Below are 15,279 nucleotides of genomic sequence, written 5' to 3' on the forward strand. Positions count from 1 at the left end.
GATGGCCCATTGAAGTTAACTTACCATAAGCAAAAGATACTGATATTTGACAGTTGAAGGTATTATTTCCATTGTAAAACATTACAATTGTTTGTTTCTCTATAGGAGAAGAAATATTATTTTTATCACTTACATGTGACCAAAGTGTTCAAAATCAGCTACTTAATTACAATGGTTACATACATTCATAGTTACATACTTGAATTAAGGCAAAAAGGATACAAAAGCTTTAAAGGCTTTGAAGTAGTTTCAAGGTCTCATCAATATGCTTTTCTGGTTGGAACTGGTTGTTGTATACAAGCTGAACCACACCATTTTTGTCAATAACATAAGTCTCTCTCCCAGGCAATGATCCAAAGAAATCGCCAGGCACTCCCCACTCTTTCCTTACCTTGTTACCCTGATCACTCAACAAGGTAAATGGAAGTCTGTACTTCGTGGCAAATGCCTACATTTCATGCAATGCATTGGTTAATTAATAGGCACACCCAAAAAAAAAATGCAGTGCAAATTCCGAGTTTTACCTTGTGAGATGCAGAATCGTCGCCACTAATCCCAACAACCTGTGCTCCTGCTTTCTTGAACTTCTCATATGAATCCCTAAAAGCGCAGGCCTGCAATAATAATAAATAAAAAATGGGCACCATTACTATATCAGTAGAACAATGGCAATTATTTAGTGTATTTGCTCTACTCTGCGTAATCTAATTCCATGTCTTTACCATGTTGGAATTATATCATAATCCTTCATGTACCATAAACAACCACTGTTAGGAATCACGAGACAAGGGAAATATTAAACACTATTGTCACACCAGGGTTGCTGATCACACTTACATAACTATTATGCAGTGTTCACATAGGTTCAACGCCCCTCACTAACAATATAACAACTAGCATTTACTATATCAAACAAATAATGTAGCACTCTCGTAGCAGGTCAACTCGAAGAGCTTGGAAGCTACAATATGATCTATATAAAAGCAACTAACTACCGATCCAAATACTAACTAACTCTAACAATCTAAAAGAAATTGTTTACTTCTAATAACTGTTACCATTCTATCCTTCCCTTTTCATGAGAACAAACAATGCATATCCACTGTTGAATTAAAACTTCAGAAATTAGAATTACAAAATTTGCAGAAGCGTTCATTTTCATTTGATGTTCAATCAAACCCACTCACTTTTGTGGGGTTGAGTTAGGCCCAACCCAAAATCTAAGATGGTACAAAGCTTGGAGGATGGCCACACACCATTTATATCCACACACCAAAACCAATAATGTTGGGCGTGATAGTGTGTGTTAAAGAGTCCCACGTTGGATGAAAGATGCCTTAATCATGGATTTATAAGTGAATGCAAACCTCACCTTACAAGCCGGTTTCATAGGGTTGAGTTAGGCCTAGCCCAAAATCTAAGACTCATACTCAAAAAATTGAATAAGTGGAAACAAATGCAGCATTTGTTGGAATCAGAGGACAAGGAAAATACTATAGTCACATCAGAATCACTAATAACACTTACATAACTATTATGGAGCGTCCTCATAGCAGATAAATCCGAGAAGCTTGGAAGTTACAGGGTGTGTGGTCTATATATAAAGCAACTAACTGCTGCCCATCCGAATACTAACCAACTCTAACAGAAATTGTTTACTCCTAATAACTTATACACCCTTCTCCCCTTCCCTTTTCATAAGATACAAACAAATGCCTATCCACTGTTGAATTATAAACTCTATAAAGAAGTGATTATTTTTGTTTTTACCTGTTTAGTACAGCCAGGGGTCTCGTCAGCAGGGTAGAAATAGAGAACAAGAGGTTTTCCTTTGAACTTGTCAAGACTCACAGTCTTACCATCCTGGTCTTTCAGTGTGAAAGGCGGTGGCTTTGTACCTTTAGTCACCTGCCCATTTAGCAATGAATTCAAGATATGCAAATTACAAACAAACAAACAGTAATGCAGGTAGATTGTAACAACTTGTAAAGCAGAGAAGAACTATATTGTGAATTAAAGTACCTTGGCAAAAATGGAGACTCGTTTGAATGAAGAAGTTGAAGGTAAAGAAGAAGGTGTTTTGGAAATGGAAGAATGAGATAACTTGAGACCAAGAAATTGAGAATTGAATGGGGTTGAAGGAAGTGGTGAAGTGTTTTGGAAAGATGGAAGGTGAGGAAGGGTGGACAAAGAATTGGTTGGGAGAGTGAGGGAAGGCTTAGCCATGGATGTTGAGGAAGAACAAAGTGGTAACATGTTGTGTTTTGAGTGGGAGAGAGAGATATGAGATAGATAAAATATATGATGAAATATGAGGAAGTTAGAAAGAGAGGATATTGCCTCTCTGGCGTGGCCCAATTCTCACCCCAATCCAACCTAGTAGTACCCTAACTACCCTTTAGCTTTAGGTTCAAAGTTCAAACTTCACAAAGCAATATTTCAAACATATCAAGTTTCATGTTCATTATGTTAATTATGAAAGTAAATTTTGTGAGAAGAACAACTTCAAAAGAGAGAAACCAATTCCCATTTTTCTCGGATCAGTCCTCAGTTCCTGATTTGTTAACTGTTAGATTTCGCTCAAATTTTGAGGGCAGGTTCGCAACATCTGAGGCCAACTTTTCACCGTTAGGATCGCCGAAACAAGGTTTGGGTAGGGAGAAATCGCACTCGCACTACATTAGGTTTTTGGGGAATTTTCAACTTCATGTTCTTGTTTTGCAAGCTTTTGTGATTTGCTTTTTGGTTGGTTGTTAGCACTTGTTTGTGCATCACTTGGAGACTATCTTGTACCCATATTTGATTATAGTTGAGGTATTTCTTTAGTATGGACAATCCGTGGTTTTTTACTCTCACATTCGAAGGTTTTCCACGTAAAAATTTTAGTGTGTCTTTACTTTGTTCTATTGACTATCTTTTATTAGTTGTTGATCCTTATATGTTCATACAAAATTGAAGAATTTTACTTTCGCTACGTATTGCTCTATAATTGTTATTGTGTGTTAATTCCCCGTCCGCCAATTTACATCGTGAATTACATGTTTTAGCGGTATACAAGTTTTTACCGCTGTTTAATTTACATCAGAAAATCTACTAGGCACATAAGGATAAGATGCATTATCTCTTCTAATCTAATTATTATCAAGATTAGCAGATAGTAATTGGCTATTAAGCAAGGTTATCAAAACCGGACTGGCCGGTCGGACCGGTCGAACCGTGAACCGGTCATGAAAACGGTTCGGTTTTGAGCAAAAAATGGATAGGAAACCGACCGGCAAAAAAACGCGTGAACCGGGGTCGAACCAGCGAACCGGACGTGCGGTACAAACGGTTTTGCAGATTTTTTTTTTAAAAAAAAAAGGGCAAAACGACGTCGTTTTAATTTTTTTTTTTAAAAAAAAATCTGAAACAAAACAACGACGTTGTAGGAATAGGAAATGTTTTTGTTTTTCATCTATTTTTCATTTGGTTTGAATTATAAATTTTATTTTATTTTGACTTGTGACATTTTATCTTTTTAATGTGTGAAATTATGAAATATTCAACAATTATTCATATATATTTATTTATATATTAATTAAAATATATATTTAATTAAAAACGGTTCGACCCCGATTGAACCCGGTCCGACCAACTGAACCTTGAACCGATGAGCTCACCGGTTCGATGACCGGTCCGGTTCTGACAACCTTGCTATTAAGTGTTTTTTTTCCCAATTTTTTTTGGAAAATATATACACTAAGACATTGTTTGGTAAGTCTAATAAGCTATCTAACTAGCTTACGGTGTTTTTTGAAATGATATTTCAAGTAGCGTATGAGTTTATAGTTTATAGTTTTTTACATTTTTCTCATTTTTACCCTTAATATTTTTATTTATTATTTCTTTATTTTTTTAAAAAAAATATAATAACTACTCATTAATCATACCCACTAACCATCTACTTTTGTGTCATTTTTAAATTTGTCAAACATTTTAATTTTATTCTACTAGCTTTTCAGTTATAAGCTATCGGTCATTAGCTATCATCGATAAACTAGCTTATCAGCTATAAGCTAACTTTTCAACTATTATCTAGTTTATAGTTTTTTTATTTATTTACAATGAAGTGAGAATCAAGAACCTATAAGATACTCAAACCCCTCACCACTAAACCGAAATTAATGACTTGTTTATAGCTTATTTTTAACAAAAGCATAGCCTAAAATAAGAAAAGTAAAGAAGAGGGTGTGAAAGCAGCGTTGTTTTGTTACAACTTACAATGAACGGAGCTGTTAGAACTGTGGTTAAGGTTTCCGGCGACAACAAAACATCGCCGTCTCTTAATGTCGGCGGCCAAGTAACACCTTCTTACGATTCATCCTATGTTCTGGCTACCAGACATTCCAGGCATGTCACTTTCCCTTTCTTCTTTTCCTTAGCTTATCTTACTTAAAATTCGACATATCAATCTTAATTTTTCCAATTATTATATTTCTAGGAACTTTAATATCACTATTGTTTGTGTGATTAGGGTTTGACTTAAAAAATAATTGATTGTGTGTTTTTTCTTTGTTGCAGACAAGTTGTGTCTTACTGGACATGCTCCAAGCTTTGTGCAATTTGCTTTGTTGGTGGAGTTGTTTTTGGTTACACTCTCAGAGGTCGTGTTAAGCGTTGGGCTTCCAAAATTCTCAAGAAGCTTACCTAAAAGGCTAAAACTAAGTTTGTATTTCACTTTTTGATTATGGTTCTGATTACAGTTACTGATTTGGTTAGGGTTTAGTTTCATACGAATTTTAACTAGAGAAAAAAATATCAATTTTGCTTAATTCTTAGATGCTTATCGATTATGATTGTTGCTTGATAGTTAATATTGAATTCGAAATGTGTAGTTAAACAACCAGTTATGATTTGCAAATTGCAACCACTTCATTTTTTTGGCAGCAGATGGCACAAGTTTTATCATAGGACATGAATGTTGATTGTGTGAATTGTTACTTATATGTGATCATGGTGTTCTTAGTCATTCTCTGTCAATAAAACATTTTCTTTTGCTGTTAACTTCCTATGTGAGGACTTTTAGAAGATGAATTAACGATCCCTCCCGAGTAATCAAAGTTAACACAGATTGCTTCAACCCGACCCCACTGTACAGAAATCAGATGATCATAATCAGACAGCTCACATTTTATCTGTTTAGCTTGTCTCAAATCATAGTTGAAATCTGAGTTGTTTGATTTTGATCGAACCAATCTGTGATTGCCACAAATATAGTAAAATGGGACTGCAGAACTGTATTTCATAGGTAAACCAGATGTCCAACTTTGATGTAGCGGTTTTAATTTTCACCCTCCTTTATATTTTCATCGTTTGAATGTTCAGTGGAATAAATAGTAGTAAACGACTCAACGTGTTCTGGAGACTGCAGAAACTGGTCCAATATAGTACTTGCATTTTCTCCTTAAGTTTAGCTGGCCAAAGGAAAACTATGATTTGTTTGGTAGGATATCTTCGACAGTTTGTTTGTGACTCAACCTACCTCGAAGTAGGCCATTGAGTCCAACCGATAAAGAACAAGTTTTACTTTCTTCTACCAATGTAGCTGCTATACTCTCTGATAACCCATGAAGAAATGAGATCTCTTAACTACCAATCAGCAAGGGAAACTAATCGCGCGGGTTTCAACAATTTGGGAAAGATATTTCCTGTTTTTAGTGAGTTCTGTATGTTCCCTTAGGAAGCAAAGAAAATATTAGAAGCTGATAATCAGGTGTCTCTATTCTCCTAGCTTTATTAATATGTCACATAAAGACTTTTAGAAATCAAGTAAAATAAACTCTGATGATTAGCATACAGCAAACATAAAAAAATGCAAACCAACTTGTAGTGGCCTGGTGTGACCAATTTGAACTTCAAACCAGGTTGCAACTTAACAAGCATAATAATATAAAACTATCACTTTGTTAAGAGTTAGAATGGTCTGTCATACAGAGGAGCTCGGTGATCATGACTAAACTCAACCAAAAAAATTGTCTATGATCAGTGATCTTCATTTGTCTAACTTGTCAACTTGATGTGAAGCTGCAAAAGAATTGCTTTTATTATTTGTAGAAATGGATTGTCCTTAGCTAGCATTTTATCTTTTTTCATCACAATAGTTCAGTTTAATAGTCTCACATCTTATTATTATAGCAAATGTCATCTTATTAGCCATGCCTTCAATTTCAGTGTTGTTTTCAAGAGCAGCTTCTAGCAAAGACATTACTCCACTAAGGACTTTTATAAGTTTTTCCTCACCATTCTTATCGACAAAACCACATATCTTACATACATAAAGTTGTCATGACCTATGAAGTACGGACACCGGACATGAAATGGATACTGACACTCGACACCAATAATAATTTGAAAAAATGACATAATTAAGTGTAATCATAACACTAACACGACTAATCTGATGAGTGTCCGTGTTTTATTGATCATGATGAATAAGGAGCATATCCTTAGTTAGATATGGTGCCCAAATGCAGTTAACCAAAGATGTTAGTAATGTCACTACTCCATTCTATACATTTAACTAGCTATTCAATAAGTGACACTCACATGATGCAACTGTCATCTAATAATATATGGGCAAGGGTAAAGCAATAATTGCATAATCTATCCTAAGGCAGTTTGAAATTAACTTAACACAAATGAGTGAAAAGCCGGTTGAGCGTTTCATAATTACTACAGGCATGGGTATGTTAAACAATTTTGCATTTGACTTTTTGTTTTCTTGTTTCTTGCAATTTTTCTAAGCAGCCTAGTTTCTAATATAGGAATAAAAAGACGCGTAGAACTCAATTCATATGAACACCTTTAACCATATACATCATAGTATATCATTTGCTAAAGTCATCAGAACACCGACAATGTTTATTTTTATTTTAAGAGGATAACATTACTAAGTTAAAGGAATGTCATAACTTTGTAGATTGTAATCATCATTTACAGATAATCACATGTAGCTATACTTTAAAAAACAAAACAAAAGTTTTCTTTTTATAAATTATGAGAGACCGTAACATGGTTTTCTTAGAATTAGGAATTGCGCCTAAATTTAACCTTACAAAACCGGCGTCCAACACTATTGGGCTTGAACTTCTTAACACACCCCCTCATGCCTAGCACTATTGGGTTTGATGCTTGAATTTAAACGGTAGGTGGCCCGATAGCGAAAACCTGATAACAGGTTGCTCAACGAATCATGGGCCTAACTCATCCTTACAAAACCGACTTGTAAGGTGATGATTGTCCTACTTTATAAACACTTAGTCAGACCATCTCTCAACCGATGCGGGACTTCTTAACAAGGATATCGGCTACTTTATGGAGGGATGGCATACCTGCAAACACTCTATCAATTAAGTCAATAATTGACGGTGAGATTTTAGGGTTTAGAGAATTTATACCTTAACCTCATTCATGATGTGATTGTCATCACACGGTTCTAATTGCGTTTCTAGATGTGACTTGTTTTCTTTGTGGACTAGTTGGCTGATCAGAACAAATAAATACTTTCATGTAAAAATGTAGTATAAATTTTTTATCTATTTATTTATATTTTAATGAAGTATAAAAAGTGACATTTGATTATAATTAAGGCCGAAGGGAATACACAACTGTGAAGTTCCATGTTTAAACCTTGATATAAAGCGTCCGATCTAATAATATCAGCATTATCAGATGAGAGTTAGGAATTATGAACAATATAGTATAAAAATATTAATGTATGTATCATATATAGTAGTATTTAATTTTGAAGAATTTTGACAATGATATAGGTCTATGTACAAAGTGTTAGATTTATTGGAGGGAGGAAACTGAAAAGAACAGAGTCTCTTGAAGTCCCCGTATTAGGAAGACAAAACAAAATTCAGAAACATAAATAGTCAAAAGCCTTAGTTTTCGATTTCTGCTTCACATCTAATGTCCTCTTCTATTCTATATCAGGTATTTCAATCTCTCCATTCATTTTCCTTTCATTTTTCTGTTAACATTGCAATGCTGATTCAAACTTCAACATCAAATATTTTTGCCTTTGCTAAAAGATATCATCATTTCTCCAACTTCATGTAATATTCGATTGTATATTTTTTTGCGCTATTGTTCATGCCTGTTATTCTTCACTGCCTAATGGTTATGGATCTATATGATGATCAGAGCTTATTCAAACAGAACAATAGATCTTACCTTAGTAAATGTAATTTACATATTAGAAGCACCGACATAGACATGAATACGGTATTTGATATTGATACTGATATGTAACCACATGTGTTGGTGTCGTGTAACAGGTAACTTTTTTCTATTTAAATTATTGAGATCACCAATCAATGATTTTCTTACGGTTTAGGTGATTGATCTTAATCTTAGTATATATTTAGTTTTATGCTTAATTTTACTTCAAATTTGTTGTTTTAGTGTAGCTGTAGCCAGTTAATGAAAAAAGTGATTACAAAAATTCAAACATTGACTTTTTCTTTTATGACATTTCTGCATTTAGTGTAACAGAAGGAATCAAATCTGGTAAATTTTAATCCTGGGATACTCTTAACTCTTGTGGCTAATTTTATCATCAATGGACGACGCCGGAGTCTCCAAATTAACTGCTAAGTTGAAGGAAATATTTCAAAAGTGGCAATTAGGTTCTAAAGAGTGCAATGATGAACAACATTCTGGTGTGAATCATGGTGGTATATCACCAATGATTACCAAAAGGTTAAACAGTTTAGTATACTGTGATTCTGATGAAGATAGTTGCAATAGTCCTAAACCACCACATGATGTTCCTAAAGGGTACTTAGCTGTTTATGTTGGACCAGAACTTAGGAGATTCATCATTCCAACAAGCTACCTTAGTCACTCTCTTTTCAAAATGTTGTTGGAAAAAGCTGCTGATGAATTTGGTTTTGATCAGAGTGGTGGACTTACAATTCCATGTGAAATTGAGACTTTTAAATATCTTCTCAGCTGCATGGAGAGTACTCAGCTTCATCATGTTGATGATGATGACACCTCTGGTAAGTTAATAACTTCACTTCATATCAATTTATATAGGTTTAGCCTATCACAATCACAGTGACCCACCATGATTTTTCAAAAGCTACATTCAATAGCTTCTGCAAAACCACAATGGATTGTCGTGAATCTGACATATTTACTCTGATACCAAACATACACTTAGTGGTTACTGATCGCCAATAAATTCTGATTAGCTAAACCTCACCGTCATAGTTCTAAATTGTGCCGCTGCAATTGCAGTTGCAATATAAAGGTTTTAAAGGATTACATTACAGAATTGCAACCGCAGTTGCAGGCAGGTTTGGGAAACAATGATGCTCACCATCATCATCAAAAATATATAATTAGCCAACAAACCTTAAGAAGAATGCTTCTACGAAAATTATGCGTAAGTTTTGGACGAAATTTTATCATCTAGTATTTTTCTTTTTTTGGTATCAAATAGTCTAGCAGCAAAACTCACACATGCTATGTGCACAAAAGATAGATATGGCGAATTCAGACTCGTGTCTCAACATATCAAATGTTCTTGCAATAAGTCATTTAATTACTATATCTTTTATTCAACATAAACTTATGATTAGTTTAGATTTGATTTGTTAAGATTGATGTAAGGATCTGATTCGATTTGGTATAAAATTTAAATCCGGAATAAATTCAATTTAATTATTTGATTAGGTAAAGAACGATAAAATTGTAAATAAAATAGCTTAAACGAAGAGTAAAATCGAAACGAAAAACACTATATTATAGGTATAAGAGTAAAAAAGTAGGTGTAGCTGTATGGTACTATGCATTAATAGCCTTTCCTTTTTTTATCTAATTATTATTGGACTATTGGTGGAATTGCAGCTGGAAACAAAGGAACTTTGGAAGAGAGAATAAACTAATCTGATCTTTATAGATGTGGAAATTATAGTGCTGCTGGTTTCAAGTGTGAAGAAAGTTTCCCTTGCTTCCATCTTTTTTTGTTTTAATTTCATATTCATGTGAGAAATGATAGAATAATCTTGTTAGAAAAAATTTAAGCTGCTTTTAAAACAATTCATTGGTACAATTATTGTATTCTTTTTATGATTTGGTATTTAAGAACTATATCTAATATTGTCCTAATCCTTGTACTTTTCTTTCTAAATTCTGTTTACATATTCAAATGGATGTAACAGAACAGCATTAGTATATAGAAAATGATATTCAATTGTGACCTCAAACATCATTAATATTGATTAAGGCTTTGGTTAAAACCAAAGACTTTGCATTATTCTATACACTTTTCATATAGCTTAAAATAATTGTTACTATATAAAATATGACATGTGCTTTTGTAACATAATCTTGGATCAAATCTGGTTTTGAGCTGTCTCTGTTCCATTTGGATCATATGCCTATTCATGCATGATTTAAGTAGATAATAATTAAAGTGTTCTTCATGTTCTGATAATAAAGCATCCTTTATTCTCTGCATCGAATCTATGCACATGGAGAAGTAACACCATGAACTTGTATATTGTCACGCTTTAAAATTTTAGAGTAATAAAAAACCAGAGATACCAACATCAATATAGAGAGATGCTAAAAAAAATTTACTATAAAAATGGAATGTGAAGAAGTGTAATTTTGGAGTTAATATATATATATATATTGTCAATTAGTCTAATGGTTAAAATTTCACCTTTTAAGGTGAATAAGTGAGAGTATCAGGGTTCGAACTCTGGTTCCTGCATATTATTACATGCAATGTCCTACCAACTGAGTTATGCTCATAGGGACATACATATAATAATAAGCAGGGCCAACAGTAGGGATATTGCTTTATATGTAATGTTAGGGTTTGAACTCGAGATCTCCCACTTATTCAGTTCAAAAGGTGAATTTCTAGTCATTACGCTTGACAAAAAAAATATACATATATTACTATGGACTTTTATATTTGCTAAACAATTATATTTTCACTAAAACGATTCTTGTCTAATTTTACATACAACTTGAAAGTAGTTTTTCATGACAATTTTGCAAAAGTTTTCTTATTTAATTTTTTAAAATTATTCCACAAAATCAAAGATAATTCATATTGTATGTATGTGAGCCATTTCTTCCGGCCCAAATTTCTTTACTATTCTTTGCAATGGGCCGAACAACCCACCAAGATATGTAATGGGACAGTATTGTCTAATAATTTACAAACGTGTTTCTAAAATTTAAATAAAATAATAAATTTAGATTAATTAAAAATTATAAGAAATATATACAAACTAACGTACAGTTCAGAAAAGATAATATTTTTTTTAAAAGAAAAAAATCCTTTAAAATTCAAATAAAATGGTTAAAATATAAGTGATATTTCAATAGATTAAAAATATGTGTTAATAATTATTTGAGAAAAAAGAATATGTTCTAACAGAGTAAAATAAGGGTACTCCACCCTAGTGCTTAGTTTTCTTTTTGTCTTTTTTCTTTTTAGCCAATGTACCAAAAAAAGAGTAAAATAATTTTACATTGTCAAACAATACCAATATGTTTTCATTAAATTCTCTTTACTTGTGATAGCTCAGCCAAATAGAGTAAATTTGATTGGTGAGAGTGAAGGATGTACTTATGTGAAAATTACTCTGAGATAATATTAGTGAGAGAACTAGAGAAGAATTTAATATACAATCCGTAGTTAAATTTTCATCGCCAATTAACTTTTTTTATAGTAGTGTGCTGGATGATTCAAATATGATATTTGGTACTTGTATGATCGATAAATTAATGGATATGATTGCTTATAACTAGGTTAATATGTGTGGTATTGTGAGTGATTCAACATGCCAAATGATGGTTTATTTAGATGTCTCCATATCTTGGTACTATCTTTCTTTATATAGTAAATATGGCCATACTTCATCATACCAAAAGAAATTCATATGCACAATCTTTCAACAATCAATCAAGTACTAATGTACTACACAAAGCAAAGTTTTCATATAGCTTTACTTAGCACTTTGTCACACAAGCAGATACTTTGGGAACTATAGCTAGCACAATATACTCCATAATTTATGATGTAACTTGTAAATGTTGATTTTTTTTTCTTCTCATATTTAATTAGTGGCACATGCGTAGTTGTTTTACAGTTTGGGAGGTGGGCGAACCCATTGTTCTCCATGAATATAAGCCATGCTCAAGAAGGGTTTAGCTTCTTCATCAGATAGTATCCTACTTGAAGAGGAAGAAGCAGCACCTGGTCCAATGCACTTATATTCTCCAAAATAGATTGTCCTATACAAATATATAAGTCAAAAATATTAATTAGCATAGTTGAAATGGGTTGTGCTCGAATGTTAAAAATTTGATAAACACCCTGCTGCACATCTTATTTGGACCTGTACAGGTACATTGCTGAGGTGTATTGTTATAAATAATTTGATATGGTATCAGAGTCTCTATGACTAAAGTGGTCTAGAGTTTGATCCCTACACCCCTAACTTTCTAATTGAAAGGTGGAATTTAAGCATATGGTAGGCGAACCTATGCACTATCCACAATTCAAAGCACAAGTGAGCCCTTGCGCGAGGGAGCGTGTTATAAATAATATAAAATCATTGATGTGACTCTATCCTAACAACTTAAGTTTTTGGGATAATCGATTATCTGACAATTCTAATAGGTTCTCAAATGGTATTTAATATAGAAAAATTCATAAACACTATTTGTGAATCTGTTTGGCTATCACAATTGTTCACATCAGCAAATATACAGGTACACATTAAATAAAATGTGTACTGAAGAATTATAAAACTGTTTAAAATTAAAAAAATAAAATTCATATATAAGGCTAGCTAATTAAAATTGATTTGTTATATCTTTTTCAAAATAATAATATATAAAAGAAAAAATTTGTCAAAAAATTAAATAATAGAAACTAAAATAAAACTATTGTATGTATTTTTTTTTAATTTATAATATTTTAAACGAGAAGAGATATAATATTTTATTTAAAATTACTAAAAATAGTAAAATTTCACCTTTAGACCCTATTTTAGATATTCATATTAGAGGGTATGTCGGACCTTTTAGATGTGTTCCTTACCCCATACTAGATGACCTAAAAAAAGAAATTTGATAACTTACTCATTGGATTCATGGTGGTACCATCCTCTAGAATTGACACCAGAGTCCATAAAAGTATAGGCAAACACTACCCTAGGGCTCCTCCTCCAACCACGGCCGAGGTAAGTGTTCCTGTGACCAGATCCGATTATTTTGCAATGCACAAAAGTGAATCCAGTATCTTCTGATATGCTTTCCCTACCTTGTGCTGTTATAACTTTCAAACCCTTTCCAACCGATTTTATGGTAGTTTTCTACACACAAACACACTCATAAGTGATCTATATATATTCATATACATGTTCATAAAATATTTTTGAAGTTTTTATTTTAATGGCAAAGATATATATTAAACACAAAGATGAGCAGTATTCTTTTATCGGAACAAGCCCAAATAATATTTGTTACTAGGCACACTCACATGAAAAGAAGGAAAAAAAAATTGGTTAAAGTTATATGAATTGATGTGACAATTTTATTTTTCATATAATTTTTGTAATTTGTGTGTGCGTCTTGTGTCCAAATGTTTGTACCCAAGCAAGTGTATTTCAAGAAGAAGTTACAAGAGAAAAATAATACAGAGACCGAAATATTCACAAAAGAAGAAAACATAACGAGAGAAAAAACAAAAACATTGAATGCGCCACCACAATATACCCGTCCATCCAAAACCCTAACCAAAACATATTTTTGAAGTGATTAATACATACCAAGTAGATGGATTTTCCATTTCCAAAGATGAAATCATAGGTTCCTTGAATATAGCAATCCTTAAAAAAATGTCTGCCTTTGTCATCACACAAAGTATCTTGATATCCAATGAACTTGCAATTGTAGAATGCAGCCTTGTCCCCTGATATCCTCATCGCTAACGCTTGTCCTCCAACACTATTTTCATTTGGCATAGGAGACGAGTTCTGCAAAAAAAATTGTTCACTTTAATTATAATTATTTCTAAAATTACATATACTAATGGTTATGATTGATTTGTTGACATTTAGTAAGAAAAAAATTTATAAAAACTTTAGAACAAAATTTAGAAATAACATCATCACATATTCACATACACCAAAGTAGAAATATGATAAGGTAATTTATTTATCATATAGTTACTTACCACAAATGCAACATTGACAGCAACAAAGTAATCAGCATCAACAGCGACGGTTGCACTATAAAGTGTCCCATAATGCAAAGCAGTTGCATCGTACGTTATAATGGGCATTATGTCATTTTCATTCCCATTCCTTTCCCCATAAAACGTTACAAAACGTTTTGACATATCAACCGTTATTTTCTCTCTATATTCCCCCATACCAATCCACACCACCACTCTTCTCATGTTCCCCGACGGAATGCTATTGACGGCGTCAGTTATCGTCTTAAAATCTCCGGTTCCGTCTTTCCGAACTCTCACCACTCTAATGGCACCATCCTCCGCCGCTTTTAATTGCTCATCTAACAAGGTCATATCATGGTGAAGGTTTGATTCGGAAAATGTTGAGATTATTGGGATAATAAGATGGAAGAGAAGCAGTAGTGTTAGTGTAGCCAATAATTTTGCTTCAGTTTCAACATGAACCATTTTCTTTTTTCTTTCTTTTTTTTGAACTCGCTCGTGTATATATATTGAGGAGGTGTGTGTAGTGTGTATATATAGACAGAGAGAGTAATTAAGTGGAGGTAATGTTAGAGCAACTCTGTCGTTACATTTTATAGTGGTCATTAATTATTTTTTTTAGTAATTTAACTTAAATGATTGTAACAAAAAAAAAAACTTAAATGATTATAAGTGTGGTGTCTGAAATTCGAATTTCAATTCTGCATATATAATGAATCTCTATCAACTGAGCTAAGTTTATCAGAACTGATTAATATGTTTTCTTTACAAATTGAATGAGAGAATTAGAGTTTAGTTTTTTTAGAGAAACACTTAAATTTTACTGGCCAACTCTAGATTAACAAGAATATCAAAATATTATCAAAAAAAGAAAGAACAAGAATATCAAAAGATTAATAAAAAAAATGTTCATATTTATTAGTCAGTCTTCAAGTTTAATACAATATTAATTTTTTGTTAATAATAATTTGTTTGGTTGATAGATCAAATGACAAAGTCATCGAAAACTCACCCACACA

General features: G+C 32.7%; 4 protein-coding genes across 4 annotated transcripts; 2 read left to right on the top strand and 2 right to left on the bottom strand.

The window, feature by feature from the left end:
• Positions 1-45: 45 nt before the first annotated feature.
• On the bottom strand, positions 46-2,302 carry LOC123909922 (peroxiredoxin Q, chloroplastic). Its single transcript, XM_045960854.1, has 4 exons — positions 2,023-2,302; positions 1,771-1,908; positions 525-614; positions 46-448 (listed from the first exon to the last, which is right to left on the bottom strand). The coding sequence occupies exons 1-4, from the start codon at positions 2,254-2,256 to the stop codon at positions 230-232; spliced, it is 681 nt and encodes a 226-aa protein (XP_045816810.1). The 5' UTR covers positions 2,257-2,302; the 3' UTR covers positions 46-229.
• Positions 2,303-4,221: 1,919 nt separating this feature from the next.
• Positions 4,222-5,008, top strand: LOC123911446. Its single transcript, XM_045962860.1, has 2 exons — positions 4,222-4,389; positions 4,561-5,008. Exons 1-2 carry the CDS (start codon positions 4,262-4,264, stop codon positions 4,688-4,690), a joined length of 258 nt encoding a protein of 85 aa, XP_045818816.1. The 5' UTR covers positions 4,222-4,261; the 3' UTR covers positions 4,691-5,008.
• Positions 5,009-7,799: 2,791 nt separating this feature from the next.
• Positions 7,800-10,254, top strand: LOC123911447. Its single transcript, XM_045962861.1, has 3 exons — positions 7,800-7,977; positions 8,531-9,047; positions 9,901-10,254. The coding sequence occupies exons 2-3, from the start codon at positions 8,606-8,608 to the stop codon at positions 9,936-9,938; spliced, it is 480 nt and encodes a 159-aa protein (XP_045818817.1). The 5' UTR covers positions 7,800-7,977; positions 8,531-8,605; the 3' UTR covers positions 9,939-10,254.
• Positions 10,255-12,158: 1,904 nt separating this feature from the next.
• LOC123909930 (putative pectinesterase 63) lies at positions 12,159-14,729 on the bottom strand. The gene is made up of 4 exons (XM_045960868.1): positions 14,258-14,729; positions 13,851-14,057; positions 13,162-13,394; positions 12,159-12,309 (listed from the first exon to the last, which is right to left on the bottom strand). Exons 1-4 carry the CDS (start codon positions 14,723-14,725, stop codon positions 12,159-12,161), a joined length of 1,059 nt encoding a protein of 352 aa, XP_045816824.1. The 5' UTR covers positions 14,726-14,729.
• Positions 14,730-15,279: the final 550 nt, after the last annotated feature.

The sequence above is a fragment of the Trifolium pratense genome, linkage group LG2 (assembly GCF_020283565.1).
Source record: "Trifolium pratense cultivar HEN17-A07 linkage group LG2, ARS_RC_1.1, whole genome shotgun sequence".
Taxonomy (NCBI): domain Eukaryota; kingdom Viridiplantae; phylum Streptophyta; class Magnoliopsida; order Fabales; family Fabaceae; genus Trifolium; species Trifolium pratense.

What these genes read in the sequence shown, in the direction of transcription:
- LOC123911447 (XM_045962861.1), top strand. Translation starts at nt 8,606, where the DNA reads ATGGACGACGCCGGAGTCTCCAAATTAACTGCTAAGTTGAAGGAAATA. An exon ending in TGATGATGATGACACCTCTG is followed by an intron (nt 9,048 to 9,900) that starts GTAAGTTAATAA and finishes GTGGAATTGCAG; the next exon opens with CTGGAAACAAAGGAACTTTG.
- LOC123909930 (XM_045960868.1), bottom strand. Translation starts at nt 14,725, where the DNA reads ATGGTTCATGTTGAAACTGAAGCAAAATTATTGGCTACACTAACACTA. An exon ending in CTGTCAATGTTGCATTTGTG is followed by an intron (nt 14,058 to 14,257) that starts GTAAGTAACTAT and finishes TTTTTTTTGCAG; the next exon opens with AACTCGTCTCCTATGCCAAA. An exon ending in ATGGAAAATCCATCTACTTG is followed by an intron (nt 13,395 to 13,850) that starts GTATGTATTAAT and finishes GTTTGTGTGTAG; the next exon opens with AAAACTACCATAAAATCGGT.
- LOC123911446 (XM_045962860.1), top strand. Translation starts at nt 4,262, where the DNA reads ATGAACGGAGCTGTTAGAACTGTGGTTAAGGTTTCCGGCGACAACAAA. An exon ending in CTGGCTACCAGACATTCCAG is followed by an intron (nt 4,390 to 4,560) that starts GCATGTCACTTT and finishes TCTTTGTTGCAG; the next exon opens with ACAAGTTGTGTCTTACTGGA.
- LOC123909922 (XM_045960854.1), bottom strand. Translation starts at nt 2,256, where the DNA reads ATGTTACCACTTTGTTCTTCCTCAACATCCATGGCTAAGCCTTCCCTC. An exon ending in CCCCTGGCTGTACTAAACAG is followed by an intron (nt 615 to 1,770) that starts GTAAAAACAAAA and finishes TTATTATTGCAG; the next exon opens with GCCTGCGCTTTTAGGGATTC. An exon ending in ACGATTCTGCATCTCACAAG is followed by an intron (nt 449 to 524) that starts GTAAAACTCGGA and finishes CATGAAATGTAG; the next exon opens with GCATTTGCCACGAAGTACAG.